Source organism: Accipiter gentilis, chromosome 26 (assembly GCF_929443795.1).
Source record: "Accipiter gentilis chromosome 26, bAccGen1.1, whole genome shotgun sequence".
Classification (NCBI taxonomy): Eukaryota; Metazoa; Chordata; class Aves; order Accipitriformes; family Accipitridae; genus Astur; species Astur gentilis.
The window spans coordinates 21079657-21095480 of NC_064905.1; the positions used below are offsets into that span (position 1 = coordinate 21079657).

At 49.4% G+C, this 15824-nt stretch overlaps 1 protein-coding gene across 2 annotated transcripts in view; it reads left to right on the forward strand.

Moving 5' to 3' along the window:
• Positions 1–15824, forward strand: part of PDLIM4 (PDZ and LIM domain 4) — a 53757-nt gene that overhangs the window by 13072 nt on the left and 24861 nt on the right. For both annotated transcript variants that reach the window (XM_049829086.1, XM_049829085.1), the window contains 2 exons: positions 2100–2251; positions 12837–12921. In XM_049829086.1, the coding sequence (XP_049685043.1) occupies positions 2100–2251; positions 12837–12921 (237 nt within the window). The remainder of the gene's footprint in view (positions 1–2099; positions 2252–12836; positions 12922–15824) is intronic.

The following is a 15824-nucleotide window of genomic DNA, read 5'->3' on the forward strand; positions in this document are numbered from 1 at the left end:
ATCTGGTTAAGATCAGCGCAGGGAGAAAAATCTGTCAGACATCTAGACAGCATTGAACAGACAAGAACAAAATACAGCTGTCCTGGGTCAAACTGAAGGTCTGTTAGTCCAAAAGCCTGCTGGCCGCCGGGGCTGTGGGGCGGACACTGACCGAAGCGGATAACAACAGGCAAGTGCATGGAGGTGCTTCCTTGGAGGTGCTGGTTGAGCTTCTGGTTGATTTTTCTGGTGGGTCTGGCAGGTTCCGAGGCTGTTAGAAGGACCCTAATGCTCTGTGAATGCCACGTCTTCTTACAGGGGTTCAAAAAACCCAACAGGACAAATGCACGCCAGGGAAGAAATAAACCTGTCCCGGGGTGAAAAGTCCCGTGTCGGAGCTTTACAGCTGCTTTGGCTGTGCTCAGAAATACCTCCTAATGTTTGCTCTGAGCTGAGTCACAGGGGAGCCTGCGAGCGGGGACGGAGTTGGCCGGGCAGGTTTGTTAGAGCAAAATCACCCGGCTGAAACTATTGAAGAGCAAATGGCAAATGCTGATTTACTCTGACAATGCAACAAAAGCCTTAATTTGGGCTGCCAGTTCTACTTAAGTGTAAAAAGTGGTTTGGAGCTCCTCGAACACCTCCAGGTTGACTTTTTTCGGTGGTACAGGCGGCTGTAGTGTGCGGCAGGGCTGTGTTATGCCGGGTGCTCTCTGCCTCTCGCCGGTTGTTCCACCAGCCTCGGTCCTGTGAGCAGCCCCAGTGCGATCCGCAAAGGACTTCGGTGGTAAAACTAAATCCTCTCCAAATTCCCTGTGAAAACAGAACTGCAGAAAACGAGTCAAGATGATAACAGTGACGATGGATGCGTGCCTCCCTTTCTAAAAGATTGCTTGTCTAATGATGGTCTGTGGTGGTCGGGGGGCTTGTGGGCACCGTGGAGCGGGTGGCCACCACTTGGTCTCAAACTATCAGAAAAAAACCATACCTGGTTTGTTAGCGTCTGGTTGCTGCCGTGCACCGATGTCAGCTATGCCCGGGGGGAGATGGAGGATAGAGCAGTGATCCTGTTGCCTGGATCTTTTGAGCAGGGTGTGATGGAGCAGAGCGCCATCGCCTGAGACGGGGGATTATACCTGTGTAAATCAAGAGTAAACAGAATCAAAGCACCATCACGCTCTTAAATGCAGTGAGACCCCAATCCCCAAAAGTCAGACTCGCTGTACTTTCTCACTTGATAAACCATGTGGTTGGTTAGCGGAGCATTATCAGATGCTCTGAATGACGGAAGAGGAAATTAGAGGGCAAGCACGTAGCTATTAAGAGTTTAAACAGACACATTTACCTGTCCTCCCTATGCCTTGCATCATTTTATATTATTGCAAAAATTAAAAACACATTTGGGCTGATGTAAATGAAATGGTGATTTCTCAAGAAACTCTTTTATGGGCTGCAGGATTGGTCTTATGGCTGACCACAAACAGTACCTGGACCTGTCATTAGTTCCTCGGGAAAGAAGTTACGAGTTGTATAAGGTTCTGGCATTCTTACAAAACCAGAAGGAAAGAGTTGTGGAGACTTAACGAGCTGCACGATATTCCATGCAGGGCTAGAAAGAGACAGGTCATTTGAATGATGGTCAGGAAAAACTGATGTCAAATGTAACGTCTCCACAGGAAACAATTAGGATGACTGCTCATCTTCTAATTACGTAGTTAGCCAAAGAGGAAGGTTTCATCTGCTCTTTAGGGATTGACCCTCGTAGCATGATTTAAGGCCTGCAAGCCAAAGGAGTGTAAAGCATCTCTGGAAAGAGCATATTGCATTATGTCAAGCAAGAGATGAATCCGAAGAGAGGACCTGGTCACACACTGACTGGGGCTGGCAGAAATCTCGTATTTAAAAGAGCGTTGTTGTGGAGAATGGCCTTCGGAGAGCTGCGGCTGACCCAAGAGACCTGGCTCTGACATCCAGCTTCTGGTAGATGCCGTTGGTGTAGGCAAAAACGCCTGTCTTCTTCAGAAATAACTGTTCCCTTTATCTGCTGCTTATTCCAAACACAGGACTCTTTTTAAATCCGAGCATTCTTTTAAGTAACCCTTTTATTTTTTCCTGCTTAGATTAACCCTGGCAGTAAAGCAGCCATGGCAAACCTGTGCCCAGGAGATATTATTCTGGCAATTAATGGAGAGAGCACAGAGAACATGACACACCTAGAAGCACAAAACAAGATCAAAGCATGCATGGACCAGCTACTGCTCTCCGTGAACAGGTAGGTCCTCTTCGGTTTGGTGTGCTCGTGGGTCAGCTTTGCTTGGCTCTTCTGCAGAAAGCTTGTGGCTCGCCCCGGAGCAGATGTGCCCTGAGGCTCTGCTCTTGGTGCATCCCCACGGTCTGTGTAATCGTTCTGCATTCTTAAAAACAGCAAAACAAAATTATTTTTTAAAGAACACAGATATAAAAAAATGGGTTCAGTTCACTTATATGTGTGGATTATCATCCGTACCTTGCAAGGCTTGTCTGGGCTGTGAGCTGGGTTGGATCCTTCAACCCAATGGAGGTTTTATCACCACAAGGAAGAGTAGCAGTGGGACTGAAATCTCCTTTGGGCAAAGCCTCCCACTTCATTAACATCCAGCTATTATTTTCCTAAACATCTGTTCGATGAATATACATTTGAAGGTCCTGCCAAGTTCACTTTTTTAGAATATTTAAAGCAAAACAAAAGCTTGGGGTTTTTTTGCTTTGCATTGGAATTAATTCTGTAGCTAAAGGTTCCTAATACAAATCACAAATTATCCAGGCAAAATGAGTGCTCCTTGTAAGGCTCACAAATAGCTAATGTTATCTGTAGTAGATTTAAATAAGTGTATACAATTTTCTACTTCAGATTAAAAAGGCATTTCCTGCTATCAAGAGCAATCACTTACTGTTTATACTTTTCTTGGAAAACATGTAGTTTCTGACTGGAAGCCGGGGCGGCAGGGAAGGAGCGCTGCCGTAAATGGAGCAAAGCCTCGTTGGTTCCTCGTGGTTCATCAGAGTGGTGTCCAAACGACCCAGCTGAAGCAGAGTCCCCTGAGTTCAGCCCATGCCATAGGGATGGTGGGGCTTCAGCATTAGGAAAGAAAGAAAAAAAGAGAAACCTTCACACAGGTAGAATTTCTCATAGCCAAGGAGGACAGTTATTTTGCTTTCTCTTTGGAGCAGTTTTAGGGAGACTACATGGCCTTCTACCCCAAACGGGGGCTGTACCCAGGGTAGGACAAGGGTTCCCTTCCTGGCTGTCCGCAGGCTGGTGGAGCTTTCCTTGGAAGAGGTGGAAATCTTTGTGCAGTGACGGAAGGTTTTGGTGAGCTACCAGCTGCTGAGGTGGTTTGGCAGCAGAACAACTTCGTCAGGAATTAGAATAAAGTTTTGCTGAAAACAACTTTCACCTGCAGCGTGGCAGCATTTTATTCTCACGTACGAGGGTTTCTACTGTGTGAACTTATGGGCTGAATTCCCGCTTTTACACCTCGTTTTGGCCACCGGTATCAATTAGCATCTGTGCATTGGCTGAGATTGGACCCTCGAGTACTCCTCCTTCGTGGGAGGCAGGCGGTATGTGCCCAGCTTGCTGCTGGTGTCCTCCCAGTCCTCGTGGTTAGGAAGTGGTCCTTGAATCTTGCTGGCGGTAGCTGTGACCATCCTGGTGGTGGTAGCTGCCATGTGAGCGTACGTGGTGTCTCCTCTCCGAAGAGGTGACTTCTTGCGCGGACACAGGGCAGGGGTTGTGTCACGCTGGTACAGCTCCGCTCCGTCGCGAGAGGAGCAAGACGGAGGTCTCGCAGCACTGCAGGGATGTGCCTTGGGGGGGTTAAGGGTGATCTGTCTGTCTCGCTTCCCCGAGATGCAGAAATGGTCGTTAATGACCTCGTGGTGGTCTTGGAAGCTGCTGTGTGAAAGACTTCTGGCAGCAGGAGGGTCTGTGGCTTCAGGTTGGGTTTGCCCAACTGCACCTACCAAGACAGATATTTTTAAGTGGGAGACCTTGCAGTGTGCCCAGGGGAGTGGTGGGTTCTCTATAGCAGAGGTTGCTGGTGATGGCCCACAGCCTTGCAGTGGTGCAGGGTTCGTGGGTGAGGTGGCTTGGGCTTTGGTAGACGGGAAGATAGGCAAGAGGATTGCAAGGGTTTTGTCAGGTCTTAAAATCTGCGTTTATGAAGATGTTAAAGGCTCTTGTGTCTCATAGGCAAAAATAAATGCTCAGGCTTCTGCAAGACAGGAACAGGCAGGAGCTGGTGACGGTGAGGAACTGTTCAGCGTGGGGTGGCTCCTCTCGGGGAGGAGATCGCACTGTTGGGTCAGTTGGGTGGCTCCTCCGAGAGCAAAACACACCTTGGCTGTGCCCAGAGAAGCCTATGGGAGTGGCCTTTCTCTTGATAGGAAAAACTGAATAGTTTATCTTTTCTACAGCAAGGACAGCAGCTCCAGTAATGCTTTATTAGGTCTATTTTTGGTTTGGCCCAAAGTGAGTGCTCGGTGACATGGCTCTTGGATCTCACTCCCCTGTTTCCCAAGTGACCTGTTGGATCCAGCTGACTCTCCCCAGCCGTTAGTCATCGCTGGAAGTGTGTCCAGTGCTACCTCCTCGGTGTGAGCAGATCCCTGCTCCGGGACCTGCCTCCTGGAGAGCGGGGTGACCTGGTGCTGGGGAGGGAACCGTGTCCTGGGGCAGTGACGGGGGGATTTTGTTGGTTTGTGCGCGTGTCCAGCAACTGCCGTTTGTAATGGCTGCAATCACTGCCCTGGACTCCGCTGAGCTCCAGGAAAGCCCCAGGTGCAGAGGGGTGGATTAGTATCTCGTCCCTGGGGCAGAAGGATGCTCTCCAAGCAGTGTTCTCTCTGTACGCTGCCTTCAGCAAAATATAGTTTGCAAGTCAACAGAAGGAGAAATTATTTTTTTTTTAAATAAGTGTGTTTGTCTGAAATATATTTGAAACAGCAAGTTTGTTTGTATGTCTTTAGTGAAGACGTATGAAATTCAGTGTTCATTGTGTTTTACCAAAGGAGGCTCCCTCCAGCCGGGCGTTTATGGTGAGGGAGGGCAGGGAGCCAGGCAGCGAGCCTGGCAGCAAAGGGCTTCCAGCCTTCTGGGCTTCTTCCATCCCATGCCCTTTCTCCATGAACCCTTGACATTATGTGTTACTGAGGTAGAGAACAAGATTGGTTTTGTTTTCAAACTGTGGTCAATAAATGCCCTTTGAGTAGAAAGTTCAGTAGGAAAATCAGAACGGGGGAAAACATGCGGAGGAGGACAAGAAGGGGGAGTTACTGTTTGGTTTGATGGGATGTCCTGAGACCGACGTGGCCCGTCTGGGTTTTGGAGGTGTTGGGGATGCGGAGAGCCCATTGAAGCTGGTGGCAGGAGATGCTGCTTATCCCGTGTATCAAATTTGCTTCATTAAGAAATTTGGATACGCTGGTGGGGAAACAAGTAATGAGCCACAAGGACTGGCCGTTTGTGGGTAGAATAAACAATTAGGGTGTAAAACTTTCCCATGCAGCGCGGGCAGTATCTCTCTCCCGTACTTGGGAGGGAACAACTGGAGTAAGTGGGATTTCTGCTGTGACGCAAACTTTATCCACGGTCAGGCGTGACCGTGTGGCTGGACTGCAAATAGATTGGCGCATGTATCATGTTAGCACAGTCTGTCATTAGGAATGTCACACTGGGTTTGATGGTTTTTCTCTTGCCCAGCTGCATGGCAGAATCTCTTTATCTAGTCAGTGCGGAAGGAGAAAAACGGAGAGATTCTGATCAAATGTGAACGTGTAATTTCCAAACTCCATAATGGAAAGCAGCACCCAGAGCGCTCCTCCCCATGGCTCTGCCGGCCGGAGGACCGTGCCAGCGGTTGGGAAGCACATCTGCCGTGGCTTCGCTCGCTGGGAGCGGTGCTGAGCCCCTGAGGGAGCTGGGGGCTCCAGTGGCACCGGGAGCCCTGGGGAAGTGGAGTTTTGAGGCAGCGGGAAAGATTCACGGTGCAAACGGCACGGCTGTGTTGGCAGAAGGGAACCACGCTGTTTCCTGGTGTATCTGGCACGGTTGCGTGACAGCTCCTGGGAAACGGGAGGAACGCTTGTTTTCTCTCCTTGGGACACTCCAGTTTCCCTGGGCTGGTTATGAACCCCGCAGGAGACGGGGCTGGGGGCGCAGCGCTGAGGAGGTAGTTGTGAAGATATGGGCTGCTGGCTTGCAAAGAAAAGCAGGGCTCGGGGCAGCTCCGAGTCTGATCTTTCACATAATTTTGGGGAGGCTGAGCAAGGCAGCGTCTGGAGGGTATCGGCAGCAAAACACACAGCACGGTGAGATGCTGGCAGAGCCCGGGCGTTCTGTCTCCAGACAGTGGTCACTTTGGATGGAAAAGCTGTTTTAGTTTCTAACAGTAACAAAGGATCCAGCAACACAGGCTTGACAAATCACATCTGGATTTTCTGTAGTGATGTATGTTCGTGTGAACAAGTACTTGCATATTAAAATCAATATTATTTCTTGCAATCAACCCTTTCTTATTCTGGAAGACAGTCAACGTCTGGGCCAGTGCACATAACAAGCCTAGGGCCCAGAGATAAACCAGCTCAGCAGCGCAGCTTGCTCTGTTCTTGCTTAAGTATTACCGTGATTTTCTTATCTCTTTTTTTAAAGAAAGCCTTCCCAGCTCCTTTGAATGTTAACATCTCTTGTGGTTATGCTGCAGCCCTAGTTATTAGGGAAGACTTGTTGCTTCAAATCGGATCATGCCTCAAATAAAAGCAGCCATAAAATTGAGTTGGAGCTGTGCTTTGCTGAAATCACCGCTTGAGAACAGAGGCTTGAGTGCCCAGAGGACCTCGGGCACTGGACAGGAGACCTTGTGGCATCACGGATGCTGTTCCTGCTGACGCACACCGCTGGAAAGTCCTTGGCAGCACTGTCCAGACCTGCCTGTCTGTGCCAGAGGGGGAAGGCGAGCCCGAAAGCTTTTTCTGAAGCTTTTGTCATCTGCCAGCTGGGAGTATGAAGGCTTGTGCTGCATCCTTCCTGGAGGAGTTGGCCCCAAGTCCACATGGGGAAAACTGCTGGGAAGGGACGTTACAGCTTTTCAAGTGTGTTGGGGGCTGTGGCTGCCCTGTGTCCCCTGCAGCCCGGAGTCAGTGCTGGTATCTGAGGCTGCCCCTGCTCTCAAGCTATACTACCGTGTATTTCTTTTTTTAAAAAAATCTCTACTCTGTCCTTTATCAAGGACTTTAAGCATTCTTGGGGTAGTTCGCCCTCCTTCTTCGCACGCCCATTCTCTAATGCCTTCCTCGGCTAGACCCCCGTCTCCCCTGAAGCTAATGGGTGTTTTGTCCCCAGCTTTGTCAGATTGCGTTTTGCCCCGAGATGTGCAGGGCGGTTTCTAGGCAGCGGTGCTGTGGAAAGCAAAGCAGCACAGTAGTCGTACTGTTCCAAAACTGAGTGGAGGAAAATCCTCATCAGCTCATGAAAGGAGACGGTTTATGTAACCGATGCTCGTGTGGGTACTGATGTAACGTGCGAGGAATTACTTGGGCATCCCTGTAACGAGGGGTGGGCATCCAGGTCATGGTTAAGGGCTCTGAAATGCGGGGCCAGGAGTTGAAATGGGCTTAGTAAGGCTGGAGCAGTGCCTGGCACCTGGGCTGCAGGCGGAGGCGGCGATGGTGCTGATGAAGGCTTAGCGGGATGGTTCAGGATGCCCTGATGATAAATCAGCCTGTTCCAGTGTCGTCTTCCCAGCTGTTGAATCCCAAGCCAAGGTAGTACGGGGTCTGCTTCGCCTGCTGCATGGCATCTGCAAGGGAGGGTAAGGGCAGGTATGTGGCAGCTGCGTGGAGAAGATCCTGGGTGTTAAGCAGCCTCGTGAATTATTACTCGCAGAAATGTGGTACGGAGAGCTTGGTATTTATCCACAAAATGTATGTATTTGACTGGCGGCCAAGGATTTCAGAGTTTTAAATAGTGTAAATGTGTGGATAAGGATGATCACATGGTAAAACTTGTTCTTTTTCTTCTTTCTCAGAGACAACTTCACATGAAGTTACACAAATGAAGAAATTCCTTGTCGGGCGAGAAGGGTGCTTTCTGGCTCCTCTGCCCCGGGAGTAACGTGTTTACATTGCTGTGATGTGCAGGGAGGAATTCCTGTGTGTTGAGACATTTTTTTTTCTTAAAAAAATAATAATTTTGATGCTGTTCAATCCAATTACAGCCTTTTCTTTTGATAATAACACTGGGGCTGTTTGTGCATGGGGCCAGGTGGGTGCTGGAGGACTGGCAGCATCTGCCTGGCCCCAGGCACAGCCAAGGACCCTGGGGTGGTTGTGCTGTATTTATTTCCTGACTGTAGTGTCAAAGCATAAATTCTCAAAGGTTCAGCTTTGGTTCCTTCTATCTATAATAAATCCTGGAAGCAGTTTCTTCCCCCTCCATCTGGTGTGTGTGCTGCAGCTGGGCCCTTGCCCCCAGAGGGAAGATATTTCAGAGATGGTGACTCTTCTTTTTGAATAGCAGCTGTGGAAACCCCTGCCCGGCTCTGGGGGCTGTTTTGCTCTGTGCAACCCTGGCAGAGCGAGGACGAGGGGCTGAGAAGGAAGCAGGCTGGCGTGCGTGGGCTGGGAAAGCCCAAACTCCTTTACAGCTGGCGACAGCATGCAGCGTTGTGTTCGCCGTGAGGATCAGATTTGTTCTCGTTTGCTTGAGACCGAGTGACGAAGCCCAAGTGCAGAACTGCAGCGAGGCTTGTAGCCGTGAGCTGTGCTCTGCTGTGGGACGGATAACCGAACCGAAGTTCTGCTGAGTCTGCTTGGAGAATCCGAGTATGAAGATTTTCTATTTATTCCTGCTCTCTGTACAGAGATGGAGTTTCTCTGGAAGTTTCTATGGGAGAAAGCCCAGTAATGAGTCTGCTGGACGTGTAGCCCCAAAAGTCCTTGGAACCTCACGTAGCTGATGTTCTTCTGAGCCCCCCTCCTGCCTTCCCCGGCCCGTGGAGGTTTGGTTGGGGTCTGTTTGCAGCGAGCAGTGCAAGCACGCTGCTGGAAGATGGGAAGGATGACAATGTATGATGTTCTCAAGTTTCCAGTAAAAGTACAACTGAAAAAGTGAATCACAGCTTCCCCTTTGGAGCTCCTTGAGGACTAATAGAGAGGAAAAACGGCAGCTTTCCAGAGCCTCAATACACAGCAGTGGATTCAGCTGAGAGGAACAACGAAGGAGAAATCTTGCAGCTTCTCCTTCATGTACCCTGGACGAGTCGGCTCCGTCGTGGTGCTCAGCAGAGCTCAGCTCCTGTGCCCGTTCACCAGCCTGTGCAAAGCCTTGCCCACCTTGCACGGACAGTGAAAGCCCTACATCGGGCTGCGGGGACGGATCCAACACCTCGTGGTTATTACGGCGAGGTTCACAGTCCTGGGGACTTAGAAGCATCAGCTGTAGCTGCTTCTAGGCAGAGTTCAGCTCCTAGAAGGCTAACAGCCTTATCGGTGATAAAAATCAGTTGTGACCATAGTAATGTGCCATCATGGGAGGTGAATGGCGTTCAGGAGGTGGGCAGGAACCTGGAGTCACCCCCCTCCCGAGAAGGGACCGTACAGTTTGGGGTGAAATACAGCAATGTGGTTGTTCTGGAGGTTTGCGTAGCTGTCGCCTGCTCACACCTGTGTGGCTGCACAATAGCAGACGGCAGTGTCCTGGGTCCGGTCTGGCACTTTCCCAAGTGCTAAATGTTAGTTTATAAGGGGATGGAGAAATTAGAAATTCAATAAGACCCAGGAATTCTTGCAGCTTGAAAGCAGCCCTGCAAATGTAGAGAGCAAGACTTGCAGATCGTTACCAGGTGAAAAAACATTTTGGTAAAATATGTGAGCATATGCAAGTAATCTTTTGAGAATGACGTTGAGTCTTTTAGAAAACAAATAGTGGGATAAAAGGTGTCTGCAACTTTGTTTTTTTAGTTATGTCTTGTTAGTGGGTCTGTTTCCCACGAAGCCCCGTGTTGAAGGCCTAGCGCTAACCTAGGTCAAGTTATTTTGCTTAGGATTGTCCTAGCAGCCGTTAAAATAGAGTAGGACGTTGTTAGTGCAGGGTAATGATTTCCACATAGCTGACTTTAATCCGCTACAACACATCTGAAAACATTTTTCCCGTCCTTGAGCTGTGAATTAAACAACTCGGAACATTTGAGCGCGATGTCTGATCTCTCACCCATTATGTTAGAAAAGTGTGATTAGTTTTTGCTGTTGCCTAAACACAAAGCTCGGACTGTTGGTAGCATGAACCTGCTGCCAGGGTGCCTTGGGGTGGCCGTGCTGACCCTGAGGTCCCCGCTGCTCTGGGGCTTGCGTGGTTCCCTGTCCTGGGGGGGCTGCAGGGGACCCCCCTCTGCTGCTGGTCCTGCCGGGGATGTGGACACGGGGGTGTTCCTGCAGCCGGGATTGGGATGTCGGCTCAGAGCATCAGCCCGTTCTGCAGTAGCTGCCCACGGCATCGTACTCGCAGACGGAGTCGTCTGTTAATTATTTCAGATGACCTCGTATTCTGCTGTTCCCAGGCAAAAGAGGGAGTCTCCTTCTGTAAGCATAAATGCTCATCAAATGTATGACTTGCGTTTCTCTCTGGTGAGGCTGGTGTTTCTCCCAGTGCCCCTTTGTTTTGCCTTTAAAAGTGCCAAATAGAACCTAAATTGTGCTTAATTTCAGAGTGGTTCAAGTGGGAGCTGTGGCTGAGGTGAGTCTGGTTTTGTTCAGGCCGTCGCTGGAAGCTGTACGAGGCTGTCTTGCTTATACCAAGAACTCTTGCTCGCTCTAAAGAACTGATGGTCAAGCCTTGAGTTTAATCATTAAAAGCACTAACTATGAAGGGGCTTTCTACATGCAAACCTAAGTCTGGCTGTGTCATTCATTAAGCGTGAAGACACCTATGATGATTTTTTGGAAAACACAAGTTTAGCTGCGTTCTGGTACAGGTGGTGTGATCAGAGCTATGTTTATCAGAGCTATGGGGAACTTGGAAACTAGAATGCGCTGGCAATACCGGTGACCAAATGCCATAGCTTCATGCAGAGCAGATTTACTGCTATCGCTCTTATCTTCTGCACTCAGAATCGCTTTCTGAATCTCGGTTCTCGTTTACTGGCAAATTGAAGTCTTCGGGGATCCTTTAAGCTGTGTTTGGCATGCGGGCTCCAGAGCTGAGCAAAGGGGAATGTCGTAACTGTCCCTTCTCCGTGGCAGTGTGAGCACACATCAGGCTGATTCAATGCAGGGGAAAAAGCACAGAAATAATAATGATGATCTCTTTGCATTGTTCTGGGCCTCCAGATGAAATTCCCAATGTGGGAGCAATATACTCAGCACTGGATCGTGGCAAAAAGCAAGTTGGGATTGCTGGGAATGCTGCCGCTCCTGGAAAGGATGGTTTCCTTTGTCCCACTGAAAACAGTTGGAAAGACCAACTTAAAGTGAATTGTCCCAGCCTAAAATCAAATAATTACAGGGAAGATGATTTATCAGAACAAGACATCTAGCTATGAGAAAAAGTATGTTATTCCCTGTTGAAAAAGCTGTGATGGTAGTACTGAGTAGTGGTTTGGAATAAAAAAAGCTTAAATCTTTGAGGGGTGGATCCAAAGTGCATTGAAGCCAGTGAGAGTCTTTGCTTTTGATAGGTTTTGGATCGGACCCTGAATTTGGGAAGGTGGGTTTGTATGCTGACTGGTTTAGATGCAAAGTACCAAAGGTAAAAAAAAATCGCCTCAAGATTTCCTGGGTTAAAACCATGCTCCTTATTTCTCAAACTTGGCCTCTGCAGATAATTAAACCAAAGCTGAATGTCATACGTGGCAGGGGCCAGAGTCCGACGAAGGATGCTTGGCCGCAGCCAGTGATCTCTGCCTATCGGAATGAGGCTGTTTTCGTTAAGTGGTGCACGATGGTGATGATAAATGGAATGGTTTGCATTTGAAAACTTTGTCTTGTACTTCATGAGGTTTCCATCTCCCAGCTCAACCTCTCAGCATCCAGAAAAGCCCGTGTATGTCCCTGCTGGACCTTGTCCGGGCCCCTGCGGCTCCCTCGTGCCCCGAGCGTTGGAGGGGACAGCCACGCTGGAGATCCCATCCCAGCTGTGCCCCCAGATGCCTCTGTGGGGAAAAAATGATCAGGAACATGGAAAAACCTTTGGATGGTGGCAGCATCCTGCTCTGGCTTGGCAGGACCGAAGATGCATTTGTGAATGGAAACTGTATTTTTAGAGCTTTTTCTATCTGGCACCTGTTGAAAGGGTCAAGATGATTCATACAGGGTAGCGTGTGAAAGGCATTTATATAATTCCTGCTGTGGTCTGGTATATAGGCCTGCCAGGGAATGCATATATATACACATATATATACACACACACACATAATCAGAATACATTTCAGGATTCGGGGCCAGAACAAAGGGGCAAAGCCAGGCGTACGCAAAACAAGAACCACCACAAGCCTGTCTGCTGATTTCTTGAACTGAAATAAGTTTGTATCTTAAACTCCACGCTAAGTTGGAGGCTGTAGTTTAAGAACGGTTTGAGCTTCCCAGTTTTAATAGCATGGAACTAGCATCTTCTCTATTTACCACTGTACTGTTTCTGAGGATAATTTTAGACAAATGCATATATATATATATTCATTCCCTGGCAGGCCTATATACTATATATATGGTTGGTGGGATTTGATGTTGGTTTTTTTAAGTCTGTTTTTAGTTGCTTGGGGTTTTGGGTATGTTTGGGTTTTTTTAAAAGCAATTTAAGTTGAGTTTTACTTAATTTCCCATTGCAGAGCCGAAGGGAAGACCTGGTCCCCCCCTGTTCTGGAAGATGGCAAGGCTCAAGCATATCGGATCAATATAGAGCCAGAACCACAGGTAGGGCAGCAGCAGCTCTGCACGCAGGCTGGGCTTTCCAGCTGGGTTTTCTGGGGAGAGGAGATCCGTGTCTGGAATCTGGAAAGCTCTCTGCTCTGCTTGCAGTCCTTCCAGAAGCTAAGGAGTTTCTGTGCGTGGTTTTAAAATGTCATGTTTGTTAGACTTTTCTGTGCAGGTCTTGCTGTGCATTCCTTGGGCTGGTAAAGCCCAGGCTCCTGCGGTGAACTAGATCCCTAAACTGATCTGGCTTAGACCCAGCTCCGTAATTGCCTTCCACCCAAGTTGGGCTTTGTTGAATCAGCTTGCCAGAGGCACGGGGAGGCTGGGCAAGTGCCCTGGGGAGGGGAGCAGCACCCGGCACCAGACCCCCCTCGACGCCAGTGACCCAGCTCCTGCTCGGCAATATTTTTGATGGAGCTCTTGGGAGCCTTCCGAAGGGTGCTGCCCGATGCCTGCCCTTCCTGAGCACAGCACGCCCGGGGTCTGTTTGCACCTGCCTTGGCCGACGTGCCTCCGTCTTGGCTGCTTCCAAAATCCACTGCGTGCTCCTAATCCCGTGGCGGTGATTCACTTCGCATGGCGGTGGATGGTTTTTTGTGGTGTGGTTTTTTGTTTGTTTTTTTTTCTTTGGTAATGGTGTCTTTTCTGTCTCACTCCTTTCTCTTCCTTCTCTCTGCTTTGCAGCTTGTCTCTTCCCTCTGTCTTCAGCTCTTTTCCATCGACTCTCCTGCCAGCACTCTGCCTGCAGCCTCCCCTGCCTTCCCACCCCAAGGTCTGCGAGGGCAGAACCGTCTCCAGCGGCAGCCTGCCACCGGGAGGTGGATGGAGCTGAAGAGGTCTCCATCTTTCATACCCATCTCTTGATGAGCACCTTGGTAGTGAGGTCAAAGATGACTCTCATTCTCCTTTGGCTCCTCAAGGGCAAGCGGAACAGTGTCTCGCTCTTCCCTTTCTGCCTCCAAGTTACCCAACTGTTGGTTTTTTGGATGTGCTGGCCCGTGATGCGTGCTGGAGAGTTTTGGGGGGAATGAGGAGGAGACCGGGAGGAGGGGATGGAGCAAAGGGGAGCTCCTGTGTCTTGCTTCTCCTCGGATGGGCGCTGAGCTGACGCACATGCCGCAAGCTTTCCCAGGGCACACAAGGTAATGGATGGCAGGACTGAAGCCTGCTGAGATTTCTCGCTGCTGCAGGTTGGCCAACCGCTCCCAGAGCAGTGGCAGAGGCACCGGAGCTGCTTGCAAGCTTCGGAAAACAAAAGTACATCAGGCTGACAAAAAAAAAAAAAAAAAAAATCCCGTGATTGCCACAGCAACGCAGGAGCACTCTTGTACCGATGTGGAGTGTTCAAATATTGCTCATATGGTTTCTTTCTCCACAAAGGTGGTTTGTGTTATGGGCTGTTTTGTGAGAGCTTTTTCTCCAGCACTTCTAAACTGCCTGTGTGCAGATGCTGTTGGCCTAGCTCTGCTGCTTGCTCCTAGAGGTGGCTCTTTGAGTGTCCTGACAAGGGTCCCAAGGTCCCCCCACAGCCCTTCCTCAGCTCAGTCCAGAAGGAATGCAAGACGTGCAAGGGTGGAAGAGGCAGGGATGATGCTACGAAGAGTGGTGTTGGCCTCGTTTCCCTTCTGTGAGCAGTGGGGGGGAGAGCACTGGCAGCAGACACTGCACCAAATGACGAGGAAGGGGGTGAGATTCTCCAAACCCCACAAAGAGTGGACCTGTATAGTCACGCCTGTGAATCTGTTGGCTGTTGTAGCCGTGTGGAATTTGCAAATGTTTTGCATTCCCGCCCGGGGACAGCAGGCAGAGGGGCTTGCTGGCACTGCAGAATGGCAGCACCGGCAAACCCATCCCAGTATCGCACACGAGCGAGTCGTGGGTCTGCTCGTCTTTCCTGCGCGGACTGACAGAGCAGGGGGATCTGTGTGCTTGGGCTTTGAGTTCTGGCCATGTTTGCTTCATTAATCAATTACAGCAATCTTTTCTGACAGTTATTTTTTCTTAATAGACTTTGATGTGCCCAAAACCCTATGAATAATATTAAATAAGGACCAAATGTGCAGCAGTTCTGCTGCCAGATACAACAATTCTGAGGTTTAATGCAGATTGGATTTGAATCTGACTATTAATATATGTTACATATGGATCTTTTTAAAAATTAGACAGTTACATAGAATATAATGAGGGAGTAGAGGTGGATTTTCCCAAATCCAGACCTACACTGAAAATGTGTAAATCTGGGGAGCACTCAGCAGGTAAAAGCAGACATGTTTGTGGCAAGGCACCAAGAGAGAGGTACAAACAAGAATATGCAGGTACAGACAACAGGTTCCTGCTCTTGCTCTCTTTTTCAATGGCTGGATCTCCACGTTGTCTCGCTTAATGGCTTTTCTGGTCTCCCAGAGAGGAGGTGAAGGAGGTACCACGTGCACATTAGTGTATTCTTGCTGTGGTTGCACCCTAGATGTGCTGGTTGGCTCTTCTCGCTCCCCAAACTGACGGTGCCTCGAGCGTGGTTCACGCTGACTGCTCGGGACGTGTGCCGGTAGCTGTACTAACTAACCCCGGCGTTATTGCAGATGTCCCCTGACTTGCATGGTGCTAAGGGTGATCATCAGCACCCAAGAGTGCCCACCCACGCAGCAGGAACCCCTCCACCGGGAACAGAGATCCCGGTCACGGCTGGAGTCCCCTGTGAAGCAATTCCATATGACCCAGGGCTGTCCTATGCTGTGTTCGTTCAGCCCGTGTAGCAAAGGCACTTATTAGATTGTGAGAAAGAAAAGACGCATTGTAAAGTAACAGCGTGGCTCAAGATGTGCAACCTTTAGGTGCACTTCCTTGCATCTGGAAAAAAGCAATCTGCTTTGAAACACAGGGGAAAAAAAGTCTGCTGGAATTCT